This window comes from Scleropages formosus, chromosome 13 (genome assembly GCF_900964775.1).
Source record: "Scleropages formosus chromosome 13, fSclFor1.1, whole genome shotgun sequence".
NCBI classification, from domain to species: Eukaryota; Metazoa; Chordata; class Actinopteri; order Osteoglossiformes; family Osteoglossidae; genus Scleropages; species Scleropages formosus.
Genome location: NC_041818.1, coordinates 22,406,231 through 22,423,650, shown reverse-complemented (window position 1 = coordinate 22,423,650; position 17,420 = coordinate 22,406,231). Strand labels below are relative to the sequence as shown.

The window sequence follows — 17,420 nt, the reverse complement described above, 5'->3', positions numbered from 1 at the left end:
CTTTTTGCTTTCCATCCCCCCCCCCCCCCCCCACGCTGTTGATGATTAATGTGCAATTATTACTTGTCATCGTTGCTCTCCTGCCAATGGCTGAGAAATGTCACCTGTTTCTTCTTTCCGTTTCCTCAGTATTTTCTTGCATTTGTTCTGGATCGAAAGGGATGTAGCTTGGGAAGGTGGTTTTTAGTGTATTTCCATTTAAAAAAAAAAAAAAAAAAAGTGTTTTGGTTGAAACTTTGGAGGTTTAAGGCAGAAAGTTTGAAATGTGATGTTACATAGAGGAAAACACTAGAGCAAATGGCACACAGCTGCGTTGTTTTTAATAGCACTTTTAATATGTCTGCGTCTATGAAATGTGGAGAAGGTTGTTTTGATGATTGGGATTTTGCTCAGATCCCAACCTGCAGTAGGTGATGCCATCCTCTCAGGTGGGGGGGGGGGTTCCTGTACAAGGGGAGCATCCGCTCGCTTCCAGAGGAGGAGCTACCGGCGCACTCCAGAGCTCGCCGCCGCCGCTCTAGCCGGAGCCTTTTGAAGGAGATTATGTCCGAACATCTGCGCCGTTCAGTCGAGCTGTGTTGCCGAGCCTATTCTGACTATTTTTTTCCCCCCTCTCCCTCCTTCTCCTGCTGACTGAGAGGAGCGGCGCTCCGTTACTGGCAGGCAGAATCGGTTGAGGTGCATGAGTGGTTCCTCATTGTTGCGAGCTTTCCCTCAATCAAATGAAGGGGTTTCCAATGCTGGCTGGTCTCAGCCCAGATTATCCCCCGAATGCCGGCGTACCGCCAGGCCCCACCGAAACCCACCTTCGACGCTCAGCCAGAACCGTACAGATGAGAACGTTCTTCCTGCACGCGACGTGCCTGCACCCCAGCGCCCAACTCCTCAATGGGTGGGGACCTTGTGCGGGATGTTCGGATGAGGCGGAAGGTCTGGTTCCGGGTTCGTCGGGTGGTGGGCGGTGCAGCTCGCGGTCCGCGTTGCCGCCGGAAACCGCAAGCCGACCGTAAGCGAACGAGCCAATCGACGCGTTTTGTCGCGGTACAAACGGAAATGTCAGAACCACCAACGTAGAATTGAATCAATTTTAAAACTGTTTGCTTTCTTTTACTGTTACCTTGTTTGGGGGGGGTTGCTGCTAATTTCCCACTCGTCGTGCTGCAGATCATATGTGAGGCAATAGGTTGTCGACGTCCACGGCGGGGGCGCCGATGACTTGACGTATATGTGATGAAACGGAGTATGCGTCTGCGTGTGGACCGTGCGCCTGGTGAATTCCTGGAGATTCAAGTCTGAGTTTTGCAGCCATGAGAACTTGGAATGGGTGCCTTCCGGTTTGGGAGATGGAGAACGTGCCGGTCTGGTCTTCTGATGGATGGGACTTAATTTTTCTGGGCTGAACTGGACTGCGCGAGACCGTGTCCGAGCGGACCGCTCCGCTGGGACCGGACTGGACCGCTTGCTTTGAGAAACCCTCGAACCTCGTACTGGGAAGCGCTTCCTGGTTGTCTCGGCCCCCTGGGCGCACCTAGACCTTAGGGCAACCTTCCCATCACCACCTCCAAGAGGCACGGAGTGCCTGTTTGCGCACCTGGTTTCCGGTACGGACGGTGCGGAACTTCCGCGTTCGCCGGCTGCTCGTTCAGAACTCGTGATGCCACCACTGAACCGTCCACTAACGGACGCGCGTCGAAGATCTGATGCCCGGCAGGTTGTGCAGCACCCGCTGTGGCGGCAGCCTCAGCCCAGAGCAAGAAAGCCATCATCATGTCCACAGAGACTTTCAAAGGAGAGGTATCATATTTACCACGTAAATGTATGGACAAAAAAAAAAGGAAAAAGAGAAAAGACTAATGTAAAAAAGGAAAAAAAAAAAAGGCCAAAAAAGTTTTGAAACTTGAAACTTATTTTTTCTAAGATAAACATGTTTATCAATTCTGTTTCTGTGTGGGTTTCTTTTCCTCCCCTCCTTCACTCGTAATGTGAGCGGTTCAGTCAAAGTGAAGTGGACATCCCCGCTTGAGGGTGTCTCTAACGCGGGATCTTTGGACAGGATGGGGTCCCTGCCAAGGACATTACAGGCTCATACTCTTGAGGCTTATGAATTATTTTGTGTTACTGGTAAACTAGACAATTATAATTATATGCGACCCATCTTCTCGCCATAGTCCTACTTTCTACAGGCGAAATGCAAGGATCTTTAGCTTTACCCACAACAAACTTTCAGAAACATTGGTGACTGAGAGCCCCGTGGCCATTAGACTTCTTGCAGGGCACATGTTGTAATGCAGCGGATGATGTGGCCCCCTATCGTGTGTCTACTCGAGGAAACAGACAGCTGTCGGGGCCATCAGTCCTGCTTTTGAGCACATCTCAAATGTACTCGTACCTTGACCGCCCTCCAAATTTACTGGTCGACACCGCGCCGCGGTCGGATTTTGGTCTCGTGTGCCGGCACGCTTTCGGTGAGCGATTTGCGTAACAGGAGTGCGTTTGCGTTTCCTCCGTCCATTACAGCGAAATTTCTGTAGGGTGCACGTTGTCCGACACCTCGGCTATTTACCGTAACTTGTTTTAAACGCAATTTACGTTCATGTCGCTCGCGCTTCTCTTCCATACAGCCTGCTCATTCGTACTGTATCAGTTCAGGGTAAATACCGTGATCAAGGGCGCTAGGGCAGGAGGCGAGGTGTGCACGAGTGTCCTCGGGGTGGAGCGCAAGGCAGCCGCTCTAACCGCTACGCCACCTGCTGGCAAACGGTTGACAGTTGAAATACTCCCCTTGCATAAAACCACTTGGAGTGTTTCCGTACATTCTAATTACGCAGAGCGATCATTTTAAATGCGTCACATTTTGTGTGAACTACATGCAGATCGCGACTGGTGGACATGTGGAGAGGCATGTTGCTTATTTGCCCTTGAATGCCCTCTGGTGGCCAACATGCATCAGAGTCTGATGGGGGGAACTTGGCTCTTTGGTGTAAACCGCACATCTAAAACCTTGAAATTTCACAGCGGCCCCCACAGTACAAGGGGGGAGTCGACAGTGGCCGTTCTAAGGGATCGCAGATTGCGCTGCGTGGAAAACCCCCAGCGAAACATTTTGATGGACAGCGAACACACCCTTACGGGTTTAGCACATTGGCAGTTGTGTTGTGTTGATTGGGGGGGGGTGACTGTGTGTGTTGGCTGCCTGCAGCTTACACCCCAACCCCCCCCATCTCCGTCCTTCCGTCGGCCTCCCTCTCTTCTCCTTCGGCACCTCCGGCCTGCTGAATGGATGCATTGTGCGTGTGTGCGTACGTGTGCGTGGGAGGGGATTGTGACTCCAGCGAGCTGACACTGCTAGGCTCAGCGTGATCCAGCTCCTCTGTGCTTAGTCAGGCTCCCCAAGCTTGCTTACCCGGTTCTTGCAGAGGAGCTCTGCCTTGGGTGGCTCAGGTTTCTGCCCAACCTTTCTCCCCTGAGACATATCAGGACAATGGAACCACCTTGTGTGACAATAATGTAAATATTTTTCCGCCTTTTATCTGGGGGTTCTTGAGCTGGGGGGTCTTTGGACCACTAGGGTGCCAGTGGATGGACTATAGGGGCTCTACGAAGCACAGGCTTGCTTGGAAAATACGTAAATTAAATATTAGTATACTCTTACTATGGTGTAATTGTGTGAAAGGAATCAGGCCAGAGCACACTACAGTGCATTTTCCCCCCTCATTTATTATAAGCACTTTTCTATGAGGTTGTCTTTAGTTTCGACAGGTTCTTCAATGACTCCCAGGACTAGAAAAGGTTAACTTCTGCTTTAAATGAGGAAGGACATACACTTCTTGTCTTTCTAGGTTCAACTACTTTAAACTAGGGTGACTGATGAAGTGTCATGGGTTCTAATAAGACCCCCATGAGGCTGTCAGTTTGTTAGTTGCTGCAGAGGACGGCTGGTTTTGTAGCGCTTGGAACTGGTGCCTTTGGACCTGAAGGTCGCAGGGTTGATTCCTACCTTCAGCTGTAGTCCCCTTGAGAAAGGTACTTACTCTGAATTGCTCCAGTAAAAAACACTCAGCTGTACGAATGGGTAAATAAGTATCCTAACACTTTAAGTCGCTTTGGAGAAAAGCATCAGCTAAACGAATAAATGTATTGATAGGTTAATGTTGTGAACAGCCTTGCATTCTTACCCTGATCTAATATCGCAATTGTTGACGTTTCCTCGTTTTACCTGCTGAAGAAGGGAGCTGTACGTGGGCGGCTGTCGAGCAAGAGGTCAGAGTGAAAAGATGCGAGACATGACCCTTGCTGCTGGAAGGTGCTCGACAGGTGAGCAAAGGCCAGCAAGCGGGCCGCACTGTTCCGCTTGGGTTCCGTCGGCTCACTGGACAGGCGCTCGACGAGGCGAGAGAACCGCCCGTAACAATTTTACACACCCGTGCCATGTGTTAAAACAGATTAAATTTATTTCCTTCCTCCCGAACTGTTGTCAGAGCTGTCAGCCCAGGCTACCTTTACAATATGTAAAGAGAAATCAAGAAAGGAAAAGAAAATAATCAATACACATTTACTGGCTATGCACGACTGGCAAAAACCCCTGATCTAACACATCCTTCCCCCACCCAAAAACAACAAAACAAAACAACCTTCAAGTGCTAACAATGCATAATATCAAATAGAATACGCTTCCATTTCTTAGAGAGGGGAGAAAAAAAAAAAATCTACGAGCTACTTTTCAAAAGGGAAAAGCAAAGCAATAGGAAACAACATTAATGCGCGAGGAAGGGGAGCGGCGCCGGCACGGTGGCATCCAGGAGACGCGCAGGGATTAAACTGCAGGTGTGGTGTGGCCCGTTTTGGGGGGGGTCCTCCTCTCAAACTCCTACACCCCCTCGCATGTATACACACGCTATCAAAGTGCACAACACACACGGACTCTCTCACACACTCAAACGCACGGTGCCTTTCGCTCTGTGATAATGGCGCACGCACACTATCAGCGCTGCTCACTGATGTTACTGGGCTAATCTCAAACATTCATCCCACCACATCCAACGCACAGCGGGAGACCCAACGCCCGACTCCCAATCTGAAAAGACCTGGGCCATCCCCCCCCCCCAAAAAAAAACACAAAGCATTTAATATGTAGACCAATGTTGTGCTTCAAGCCACGTGATGGAGCCAAAGGCCCAAGTTGGTGGCACGTTCCTTTCGCTCACACCCGTGTCCTTGGTCAACGTTGGCAGCTTCCTTACACCGCTCCAGTTTAACCACAACTTTATCCTTAGAAATGCAGAGCATTATCGCCCGCGCTTCAGCTCAACGTCTGGCTAGTGCGAGCGTTACGGCTAGAGAAGGACCTTCCCAAAGATCGGCCGAGTGCCACAGAACGCTAAAAACGTTTTTGCAACGCCTAGACAGCAGGCACGCTCCCTCGGAAAACAAACACAAGACACGCACAGGGGAAGAGATACAACGCAAAAGAAAAGCAAAAGCCAAGTGAAGACATAAGGTAAGTTGCTCCTTGCTCAGACAACTTGCAAAACACCTAGGTATCCCTTAGCAGTTTGAACCTAGAAACTATTTTACTTTAAAACAAGCACAAATGAACTCATCGCCTCTCCCCCATCGAGAGCAGATTTTAGGGAGGTGCTCCTCTGTTGAACTTTTCTTTCTTAATTTCTTTACAAGATTAGATCATGATTTTGCCCAGCTCCAAATGAGCTTAAATTGGATTCAAGTCATCGGAGGAACTTGCTAGGCTTCAAGTGACTCGGAAAGGATTGCGTTTCTAGGCCTCGTGTTTAGAAGGGGGCGGTGGAGGGGAATGAAATAAAATGCATGCGTGGAGGCAATTTAAGCATCTCTGAAGCTGGAGACTCTACTGTTTTCTTCTGCCCTGAGGACTCAACGGTTGTGTTTTTGAGAGCTTAATACTTTCTACTGATGTGTGGTGGAAAAAGCAAGGTTGAATTTGTTTAAAAACTACTTGCCCTTGTAAGGGCCACCTGCCAGGCAAACGGAGCAGAGCTGGTGAACCGAGGAAGCGTGTCGCCTCAGTGTCACGATGTTAACATCCAAGCCGCCCCCATCCACCCAGCCAGCCCCAACAGATTGTTGCTCTATAAGGAAGACATGCTTGTCTGGCCCCATATTCGGGCTAAACCCAGGAGCTTATCTTTTCTCTGCTTCTAAGATTGGTTTTTATTTGCATAGCCTTTCGGTTCCCTCCCCAGGCGGCTCTTGGCCCAGCAGCTACCTGCTCCCAGCAGCACGCAGAAGGCCCCTCGGAGGGAACGGGAAGTGAGCACAACGCTCCCAGAGACCGGAAGCCATCCATCTTAATATCAAGCAGTTTCAAAAGTGAGTCAAAAACACTCTTTGCTTGGAAACCAGTTCTTAACATGCTGGTCACAATTTTTGTCTGCTTAGTAAGTGATGGAGTGTTTGTTCGAAAAGAAACTCAATGCTCCTAAAACTAACAGCATTGCCCAAATTCTTCATTTGATTAAAGGTTATATTTTTTAAAACAAATTCATTTTTGAGAAGCTTATCTGTACTAAAATACTTCTCCTTCCTCACACAATCTGATACAGTTCTTAGTGTTCCTTTGGTTACATATAAAATCTACATGCATTTTGTCTTTTACAAAAATAAAAGAATATATAGAAAATGACCGTTAAAATGATCTCAATTTTTTCCTAATTAAAAACATTAACAAATTGTTTTTTGCTTAGTAATACATTTATACCTGTTAATGATACTCAACTAATAAGTTTAATCTGAACTGTATATTAAAACTATAATCAAATATACTTTGTTCCTTTACACTGTTAATTTCTTACAAAAGGTTAGTATATGAAAAACTAATCAGTGATAAAAATGTTTATATTAAGCCCCTTCTCCCCAATTTTTGGAGACTAAACAGAAAAATCTTCGGAGCTAACCCACGTTTTTTTTGTTTTGTTTAAAAAAAAAAAAAAAAAATACAAAAAGTTTCAAGTGTAGAATTGTACCTTTTGACTTCAATTTTTCCTCCTTGTTTAGCTATTTTAAACTTTTAAAGATTGAACATCACAAAAAGAAACACAGGCCAGTGACATTTTTGCTTTGCTGAAATGATTGGTTCTCTTTCTCTTTTTGTTTGGAAAAGGTCACTAGGGTTGAGTTCTAATCTTTTCTTCTCCCTACGGATGTTCGGTGCACTCATCTCTAGCTGTGCATAAACCGCAAACGAGCATGAATGTTGCATTCTGAACAGAAGGCATTGCATGCCGTATTCCAGATTCTAATATCATAACGCATACCTCACATTTGGGTAGACTTTGAGGAAAAGAACACTGTTCCAAAATGCCTCGAAAGAGATTCCACAAATCACATTTTCCATCTGCGTGAACTGAACCTAACTGCTCACAACTCGATAACCAAAAAAAAGCAAACCCTTTATGCAGGACTGCGTCGCCGCTGCTTGCATCTGCCAGATCGGCTTAGTGGAGCCCCAAGTGTCGATGCACACAAACGCTTGTTAAACAGCCAAGCAAATGCAGAACTGCTAAATATTTCTATTTCCATCTTACCCACAATCCTCCTTCACTCCAAAAAAAAAAAAAAACTCTTGTACCAACAATGTGTATTAAATTTTGCCAACCTGTCATCCCCATTCCAGTCCATCACTGGAGGTAGCACTCCAAACACGCACTTGTCCCTACCCAACCCCTCTCAGGTCTCTCCTCTCCAGTACTCCATGGTAGCTTCCGTAGTAAGACTTCATGGACCTAGACTGGGAAATCCATATAACAGAAAGTGCTGAAGGAAGGGTTGTTGTAACTGCTCAATGGGGCAAGTCTGGCTTTTTTTTCCAAGATGAAACTGGCCATTTTTGTATGTTTGTTTTGACATGCATTGTCCATTTTTCCTTCAACATGAAAGAAATGAAGGCCAGGTTAATTGAATCATGATCCATTATCCTATTTCACTACAACAGAAAGAATAAAAAAAAAAAAAACAGCACCATTGCTATTGTGCTACTCTTTGACACCATCTTCCCCCCACCCTCTTAATATCTTGTGCTTAATAGCACCTTTTAAAATGGAAAACAGAAAACACAATTTAAAAAAAAAACCCTGATTTTTTTTCTTTTTTTTTGTTTTTTTTTAAATCTTGTAGAGTGTTTCAGAAAATATTCATGTACTTGGTCTCCAAGTACTTTTATCCTGGGAATAACAAATTTCAATTGGCACATGACATCAGATGAGGTCTGGTTTTTTGTCAAATAATAAAGACTGAAAAAAATAAACACCAAAAACTTGTTGTAATAAATTGTTTGGCCAGGTCCAAGTGCCTTTCTTGTCTTGAGCAGTGCTGAAGACTGTAGGTGTTTGAGTTGGAGAAAGTGATGGAAAGGGACAAATTTGAATTTAAGTCTTCAGGGTTACCCTCCTTGTAGCGTCAGCGCTTAAGATGAACAAAGGGTTCTGTCCTGCAATGGCATAAATGGATAAAAGAGAAGAGTATCAAATAGGAGAGGTGACATGCTGCACACTTGAGAAAGGTAACTAGTTAAATTAACAAAGTGAACTGGTTGTTAAATTATCTCCAAAAACACCTGCATGCCACCTGAATGCAGGACATTGTGGGATATATTTTTTGAACATTTTTCTTAGAACATTGAAGTGAAGAATCCAAAACAAAGGAGTGTCCCCCCCCCATTACATCTATTCAAACAAAAGTAAATTTTGATTCAAAAGCAGAAAAATACAGCAAATTGCCAGGTACTGCACTGTTTACTGTTGTACGATTCCTTCAGCTAACAGCTGTCAATTTAAAAACCACTCCAGAGGGAAAAAAAACTGGGCACACAGTGTGCTTTACCCGGAGACCAGGGATACTCTACCTGGCATCAGCTGCAAAGACTTCTGGGAACTTAGCTGGGAACCCAGTTGTGAGAGGAGCCCTGCGTTGTGGCAGGGTTGGGGTAGGCCTGCCCAGCAGGCAGTATGGGATCAAAGTTGAAGTCAATGCCCTCGCCATCCATGAGGTCACTGTTGATGATGTAATCCACATCGCAATCCAGGTTCTCCGTGAACATCTCAATGTCGAGATCAGTGGGCAGCCGGTCCTGACTCGGTAAGAAGCAGCTCTGGCCTGCAAATGACCCCAAGCCCTGAACGCCTCTATTGTTGCCACCAAAGGAGTTGGGGCCCTGGGCCAGCTGGGTGGTCAGCGAGCTCAGCTGAGGGGGATCTTGGTTCACGTTGCCAAGAAGCATGCCCATCCCTAGTTGTGGCTGTGTTATGGCTGCAACTGGGTTTGACTCCAGGTTTTTCCCCAAGAATAACTGACTGCCCTGTGCACTTGCCCCTATGTCAGCCCCCAGCCCAAGGAGCCCTGCAGTGCCCTGGCTGGGCATCAGCGGGTCCACCTGGGTCATCATGACATCACTGGGCGGTGGTGAATCAGACGTGAGCAGTGCCTCCAGGCTGGAGGGCACGTGGACCCCAAAGTGTGCTCCCTGTGATCCTTGCCCTGGCAAGGGGCTAAAGAGGGAGTTTCCAAAGGTAGAGGAGGTTGGACCAGGGTTAGAAGTGGAGCTCTGTGGGACAGGGGCCTGAGCCACACCCTGAGCAGAAGTGGCAGTAGCTGTGGCCTGAGGAGGAGTGGATGTCTGCAGACCCCGAAAGGAGCCAAAGCTGGAGCCACGGGCCAGCAAGGTGGCGGCAGAGGGCAAAGGGGTAGGAGGGGCTGGTGGGGCTGTGCTAGGGCTAGCCCCGCCCTGCTGTGCCGTCATCAGCGTTAGGCCATCTATCAGGTCCAACTCCTCCAGGAGTGTCTCTGTGAGCATGGGGGGCACACTGCCTGTAGAGTATCCCGCCAGCAGCGAGTCCTCTGGCAGCTCATCCTCATCCTCTTTGCCTGGGGCAATGGGTGACAGCCGGCCACTCAATGTGCTGGCATTGGAGCTGCTACGTGGCCGGAAGCCGGTCCACATGTCCTGGTCATCAAGGCTGCCACGGGACGAAGGGCTGCTGCTGTTCACCCCCCACTTCGAAAACGGCTGGGATGAGCCAGGACTGTCTGCACGCCCAGCTCCTGGACCCCCCTCCCCCGTCATGTTGCCACCGGCCACACCTGGAGGCCCCGCTGCTCCAGCCTGCTTCTTCGTCTGCTTGGCACGCATGCGGCTCTTTAACAGCTTGCTGTTGTCCATGGAGGCAGCACGCCGGCGGGGAGCTTTCCCAGTCTTGCCCCCTTCAGGGTTCAGCATCCACCAGGAGCTCTTGCCCGTTGACTCATTGTGCACGCGCAGGAACTTGTTGTGAAGGGACAGGTTATGGCGGATTGAATTCTGCAGATGAGAGGAAGTAAGAAGGATCACAAAAAAAAAAAAAAGATGCAAGAGTCTCACTTAAAGACAGCATCTCTTCAGTTGCGCATTTCTGCAGGACACAATGTAGCACAACTGATCCTATCGCACAGCCATGATATCGGTGACCAATAAACTGTGCAGATTAAAGCCCCCTGCTGGATGTCGGCACTCAATTCATGTCCCTCTCATCCCTTGCCAGAGCCGGCATTGTGGATTAAATTTCAGTCACCCAGTCGTCTTTGTTCTGGATACAGCTCGAGGGCAAACTGAGATCAATTTGTTATCTGCAAACAGGCCTAAGTCAATAAAGCAAATATCGTTAAACAGCCCAAAGCAAGTCAGTTACTGTGCAACTGACCTTGCTGTGAGTGCAATCACGCAACCCAAACTCTAAGAGAACCGAATGCCATTAAAAAGGCACTGGATTCTCAATTCCCAATAAGTATTCATCACTATTACTATCAACTGTCTGTCAAGGAAGTTGTTGCAAGAGGAAATATTTTGAAAATCTCAAGTTAACATATAATTTGTGACACAATAGGCTGAACATCAACGCAAAGCCCAATGGGGAGCCACATACATCCAAAGTGGAGGGGTAAAAAACAAGCCTAACTGTTGGGTGACACCCTACACCAGCGGGGAACACCTACCACACAGCGTGTCCCTCCCAATGAAACAAGACGTTGATGTGTGGGTCCTAATCTGGCCACTCCAATCATATCCCACACTTAACGGACTAATAAAAACTTCCTCCAGCGAAAGCTCCATTAATCTGCTGGTACAGAAATAATTGCTCTGCATCAAGGTGAGTGTGAAACATGGCTTGTGTATGTCATGCTCAGTTTACCACAGGCCGGACCTAAAGTTCACGTGGCATGGAAGTCATGACTGCAAACTACATGGGTGGTCAGTGGGTCCACGCCTGGGAAATCACATGTAAACAATGTCCTTTAAGACAATCCCTCTGTGCTTTGTGACAATAGGGTGTGGTGGGCAGTGGTGTGGTACAGCTCGTACTTTGCTAAGGCTCAGTAACAGCACAGCACACATCCCCCCCCCACCGCCACTACTTGCCTAATGAACTTTAGCTGTGATGGAGAAGCTTTCAGATGATATCTAAAGGGAAAAGTACTTCCCTTCATTAAAGATCCACAAACCAAAACTGGTGAATTTCTACTAGAAAAGCAGGAGGACAAGGAAAACTAGCAAATGATGATGACGATGACAACAATGGTATATTTTAACTGAGCAATTCTACACCAGGGTGCTGGGTGCTACATAGTGCTTGAACCAGCAACCTTCAGGTTACAGACATGTACTTGATCACCAACCTGTCCGCAAACCTGCATCACCACCTTTTTTTTTGTTAAATGTAAATTAAAGCACTTACACTGTTTAGCAAAACAGCCTGTTGCAAAAAAAAAAGGTGACCTTTTACACTAAGTTGTTACAACAAGTAATGACTTAATACTCAGACTCCAGGTGGTCATGTGTGTCTAGCACCGAATAATTCACAACTGAAATAGGGCTGAGCAATGCGCTGTCACTGTGTTTATAGCAACAACATCTAGCAATACTAGATGTCACTGAAGGACATCTGGATGTTAAGAATGCTGAACTTTACAATATGTACAGAGCACGTTCACCTTTGGAAGGTAGTGTACAGGTTATTTACCTTCCACCCAGCTGAACTGTTGCTGTCCCCCTTGTCCTTGAAGTAGGGGACGGTTTTGACCATCCAGTCGTATATCTGCGCGAGCGTGAGGCGCTTCTCCGGCGAGTTCTCGATGGCCTGACTGATCAGGTCCGCATACGACTGATTGCCCCACGCGTTGCGCCGCGAAGATCCCTTCCGAGGTGTGGCTCCGCCCACTCCGGCCACAGCTCCGCCCTCGGAGGCGGGGACTTTCTCTGGCTCTGACGCGATTGGCGCAGCCTCCTGCTTATCCTCTTCGGCGGGCGGAGTCCCCGCAGCAGACTCCGGACCGTCCGCCCCCTCCTGTTTGACAGCCGAGATGTCGGGTCTCGGCAGCGGCCATGTGCAAGACCTCGGGCGGCTCTGAGGCGCAAAGTCTGGGTCAATCGGTGGAACCTTTTCTTCTTCCATTTTACACTTCTCTTGTAACAAAAAAAAAAAAAACCACTAGCTCCAACGCAGTACACTGCTAGCAATGCAAGATCAATTAAGTTCAATTATGAACTGAATTATTGATCATTACAGTAATATAAAAAGTGAGGAGTATTTAAATCTCTCAAGATTTATATGGTCATAACCTGTAGTGTTTTAAAAGCATCCAAGCTTGTTTAGTCTTAATTTTAATAAAGACGTCCGGTTCATTATTCGCGGCCACAAACATGAGTCGAGTGGCTGTCAGAAAAAAAAAAAAAAAAAAAGAAAAAAAAAATCACAATAATCTGGATACACCAATATAGCGCCGGTTAATCCTCCGATTGGAGATTAAAGGGACCAAATAATCTCCTTAATAGTAGCCAGCTAAAACCTCCAGATTTAGAGTCCAAGGGGAGCCTGGAACGCAGTTTGTTTTGTTTACCTAAAAAGAACAAAGAGAATCGGTGGAGAAACGGATTCAAAACATCTGGAGCGAGGGAGGTGTCCTGAACAGCACGAAACAAAAAGACCAAAAATATACTTTCACATTTACACAGTTGTAAATGCAAAAAAACCTCATCATTCATTAAAAAGGAAAAAAAAACAAAATCATTCATTTCCAGATGCCATCGCTCTGATGAATGTATTGGATGTATATTTCGAGATTAATGTCGATCTCTGCGCTTTGATCGTTTCGGTATGATGACAAGTGTCAGTTTTGTCTATGAAAACCCGCCGCTCGGGTGAAGCGGAGCACAACAGGGCAGGAGCACCGCGGCCGCGAGGGCTGGAAAACAAGGAGCCGTCCCTTTACACCGCGAAAAAACGGATGCTAACGGATAACTAACTTTTAACAAGTTAACAGTTCTCTGGTACACAGAGGCATCAGTAAGTATCTGACTGCGGGGGCTCTTTCAGCAGCTGTCACTCACCTGTCGCTCACTGTTAATAGTGAGCACCTAACAAAATAGTTCATTTTGAATAACTCCCCTCATTCCTTCGTTCGATGAAAGTGTATTTTAGCGAAGGAAAACCAGGCCATAAAAACCGATTTTAAAAGGTGGCGGCGGTGCGGGTTTTTCTCTCCGTTCGGTTGACCGTCCACTTTTAGCAGCGCTGAACTCGGCAAGGACCGAGCAGGTTGTTCGATCCGGTGAAAAAAAACGGGGGAGAAGGAGAAAATGATGAACAACTCGGTGAAGAAAAAAAAAAAAAAAATCCGCGAGGAAAAAAAATCGTGTTTGGCTCGGAGTAGAGTGGACCGCACGCGCACGCTGCACGCTCTCGACCCCCCCCACCCCCCTCCTCCACGCCGCGGGCTAGCGCCGCGTGCCACCGTCTGCCATGTTCCCGGAGCAGCGGTGCAGGACCCTCGAGCTGGCTAAAAGAGAAAAAAAAAAGTTCAGTCAGAGCGACTCCTTCTACTCGTCCGCCGTGTCTTCCCGCACGATCTTCGGCTCAGGGCAGAGACAGAGGGAGACCCCGGCGCGTCTGGAGCTCCCTCGGCGGTCGGCGTTCGCTCGCGCAGAAACTCAAAGGCGGCTTCTTCAACATGACAAACTTGCTAGCCCGCTAACGCTAGCCAACGACTACTACTCTGAAAAAAATGGTTGAAGGTGGTCCAACAAAACTCTCGTTGTCGTTTCTCCTCGGCGATCGTTCCTCTCGGTTTTCAGCGCTGTTTCACTCCGTGCCTGCACACAGATAGTCGATCATCCCACTATTTTTGTTTTGTTTTGACTCGACGCGAAGACTCCCTTCTGACGTCTGTTTACCACAGCGGGCGATGAGATCTGCGCCTGCGCTCTACGGCCTGCTGGGAACTGCAGTCATGTGACGGCAAGAAGCGGAGCCACATTCGAGTGAGCCAGAATGAGTGCATTTGGGCCAGCAGACAGTAAGCCAATTTTGCGAGTTGTAAATCACTCTTACGCAACGGATTCTTCCGTTTACACATGCACGTATGCAGACATTTCCGTGGCATGAGTTAAAGCCAATTTATTGCCTAATTAAGGAATGTCATTCCTTGCTTTAGGAATCGCCCCAACAACATTGACACTGACGACAGCCACTTACTTTTCTGCACCCACAATTACTGTGAACATTAATTAAATTAATGAAATATTGTGCTGTTTGATCATGTATACAAAGCGATAAATTATAATGCCAGAAATACTTTTTCAACATTAATTCAAGGGCACATGGCTGTGCTGGTCCACCCTTGTGTATATCTTTATTCAGGTCAGTCCGTGTTGGCTAAATTTGCACATTTTTTCTTTTTTCCCATTTAAACACTCCAGCCTCCTCAGCGAGTGTCTATACGGAATTTTATTAACTGAATGTCATAAAAAAATAAATCAATATTAGGCATATAAACACGACCTAGTCACTAGTGTTTAGAGAATAACCGTAATAATAATACTAATAACTTATTCCGGTCAGTTATCCCTCAAAATCCTAATCTCCAGAGTGACCAAATGAAGCAAAAAAAACATTCTTTAAAATATTAGCAGAATTAATATTTAACATATGAGCGTTACAATGAAAAATGAAAGGAAATTGCACTTTGAGTGGGATTCTCCATCAAACGGTTTAATATTATGTAAGAACCAACAATAATAATAATAATAATAATAATAATAATAATATAGCCACACTTTATATGTTTAAAGATCATGTTGCTATTTCTAAATTTACAATGACGGGCTGTAATTTTTCTCTGTGAAAGTTTAAATAAGAGTCCTTTTCCCTCGTGAATGCGACCCCCACACCATCGCTGTAACATAAGTAGCAGGCAGGTTGGTGTTACTTCAGGAAAGACCATTCAGTTTTCTGCTTTATCTTCGAGTTTATAGCTGTTAGACACAGAGACGTGGTTCCGCTGAATTTCAAAGGGAGAAAATGATAGATATGAAACATCTTCTTATCCCTAGAGTGCTGTATAGACTATTTCACTGCTGAAAGATGTAATCTTAGTGCTCAATGCAGCTATTCGGAACTTGTGTGAACAGGGGTATTTAAACAAATGCTGGAGATCGGTCGAATGAGACCGACTTAAGACGAGGCAGAAGACCAAGATAAACTACAACTCCCATGATTCCCTCTCCAACACCAGGGTCGGGAAATGTGGGGCAGGAGGAGGTACAGCATGATGCAACTTGCAAGCTATAAGCAGAAATCCTAACATTGAAAGAAAAAAATATTTTTTTTCCACTTTCGTTTGGTGATTAAGTATAAGTTATCGACTTTGGCTGCGAAGTTTCGCTGGTTATTTATTACAGTACATGATGACTGCGGAGAACCGAGATTAGGGCATGATGTCATGATAGCGTGCACCGGCGTTCCAACCGGGAAAACATTTTTTTTCTTTTCATACTAGTTTACGTCCGCAATTCTTTGCAGGTTTCAGGAAGGAAATCTGTAAATAATATTTACTTTATTGTGACGCGTTATAAATGCAATAAAGAGCACCGTGGAGTAGCGAGTAGCGCTCTTGCCTGCAGTATCTTCTGTTGTGTGGCGCGAGAGGACGTGGGTTCGATTCCTAGAGAGGTCTGTGTGTATATAGTTTTCACGTTCTCTCTCTGTTTGCGTGGGTTTCCTCGCAAAGACATGCTTTGACGTCAATTTGTGACTACATTTCCTATGGCATAGGGTGTGTGTGTTCACTAGTGTATAGATGAGTGATTTCATGTATGTATGGTGTATCTAGTGGGCTAAGTACAGTACTGTAATACAGGTTCATTGTGAGTCACTGGAGAAAAGCGTCTGATGAACGTAAATGCCCATAAGGTTACAGTGGTAGTAGAACGTGGGATTTTTTAACTGCTTACACAGACTACTACTGTATTTTTTTTTCTGTATTTTACTGTCTGCTTGCGGACAGTTAATATCAAGAGACATTAATGTATCGGAAGATTCTTCTTGTGATGTTTTACGCGTTTTGCCTAATAAATCAAAGTTTAAAATACAACATTCGGTTCTTGGGTTATTAATGTGTTCAGCGATACAAAGTAATATATTCCAGTATAACTAGAGAATGATCGAATGTTATCGGAAATGAATGTTAACATATGTTTTAAATTCGTCACAATATTCTGTCGTATTCACAAGGGCTTAGGTATTTTGCAAAGTCACCGACAAATTAGTCCCTGATTTTTGTTTTTCCATCCTGTGTGTAAAATATGGCCAGTGAAGAACCACAACGTTTCGGTGATATCTGTCCATCCTGCATCAATACCCGCTTTTCCTTGTTATGTCAAGTTCTTATCCACTGTTGTAACCCTGCTTCTCCATAAGAGTTTCCATACACGTTGTTTAATTTAGAAAGCATTATTTAGTATTGGGGTGGCGCAGTGGCGCAGTGGGTTGGACCACAGTCCTGCTCTCCGGTGGGTCTGGGGTTCGAGTCCCGCTTGGGGTGCCTTGTGACGACTGGCGTCCCGTCCTGGGTGTGTCCCCTCCCCCTCTGGCCTTACGCCCTGTGTTACCGGGTAGGCTCCGGTTCCCCGTGACCCCGTAAGGGACAAGCGGTTCTGAAAATGTGTGTGTATTTAGTATTGGACATAGATAGTCAGTTTGGGGGACATATCAGTATGAAATCAAAACAGTAACAAATATTCAAGTCATTCACCACTGCGGGGCGATACACACAAAATTAGAGAAAACAACCAAAAACATCACGCCTATAGCATTAAAACATTTTCATGCGCATACGTCGGGGACACTGGGGGCATGTAATTGGTACTTTTCAAAAGACGAATTTATCTAAAAGCACTTTGCAAATAGTTCTAAGCGTTACTAATTGTAAGCACAGCTTGGTCACCATACAGTATTATATCGTATGCTTTCTTAGGTGCAAGTTAGATCCCTGATGTGATAGTCCGCGAGACCAATGCCTCCTCCGCAACAAATCGAGTCTGTAAATAATTATTTATTTCAGAAGGACGCGCTCGATCG

The 17,420-nt window shown here is 46.2% G+C and overlaps 1 protein-coding gene across 3 annotated transcripts; it reads right to left on the bottom strand.

Annotated features, from left to right (window-relative positions):
• Positions 1 to 6,749: 6,749 nt before the first annotated feature.
• foxo4 (forkhead box O4) lies at positions 6,750 to 14,541 on the bottom strand. 3 transcript variants are annotated; one of them, XM_018733197.2, is made up of 4 exons: positions 13,394 to 14,541; positions 12,027 to 12,467; positions 8,879 to 10,330; positions 6,750 to 8,464 (listed from the first exon to the last, which is right to left on the bottom strand). In XM_018733197.2, exons 2-3 carry the CDS (start codon positions 12,456 to 12,458, stop codon positions 8,909 to 8,911), a joined length of 1,854 nt encoding a protein of 617 aa, XP_018588713.1. In that variant the 5' UTR covers positions 12,459 to 12,467; positions 13,394 to 14,541; the 3' UTR covers positions 6,750 to 8,464; positions 8,879 to 8,908. The 3 variants fall into 3 exon arrangements, with proteins under 3 accessions (XP_018588713.1, XP_018588714.1, XP_018588712.1); XM_018733198.2 differs by lacking the exon at positions 13,394 to 14,541 and adding an exon at positions 11,002 to 11,126 and having other exon boundaries at positions 12,027 to 12,062; XM_018733196.2 differs by having other exon boundaries at positions 12,027 to 14,541.
• Positions 14,542 to 17,420: the final 2,879 nt, after the last annotated feature.

What these genes read in the sequence shown, in the direction of transcription:
- foxo4 (XM_018733196.2), bottom strand. Translation starts at nt 12,458, where the DNA reads ATGGAAGAAGAAAAGGTTCCACCGATTGACCCAGACTTTGCGCCTCAG. An exon ending in ACAGTTCAGCTGGGTGGAAG is followed by an intron (nt 10,331 to 12,026) that starts GTAAATAACCTG and finishes TCTCATCTGCAG; the next exon opens with AATTCAATCCGCCATAACCT.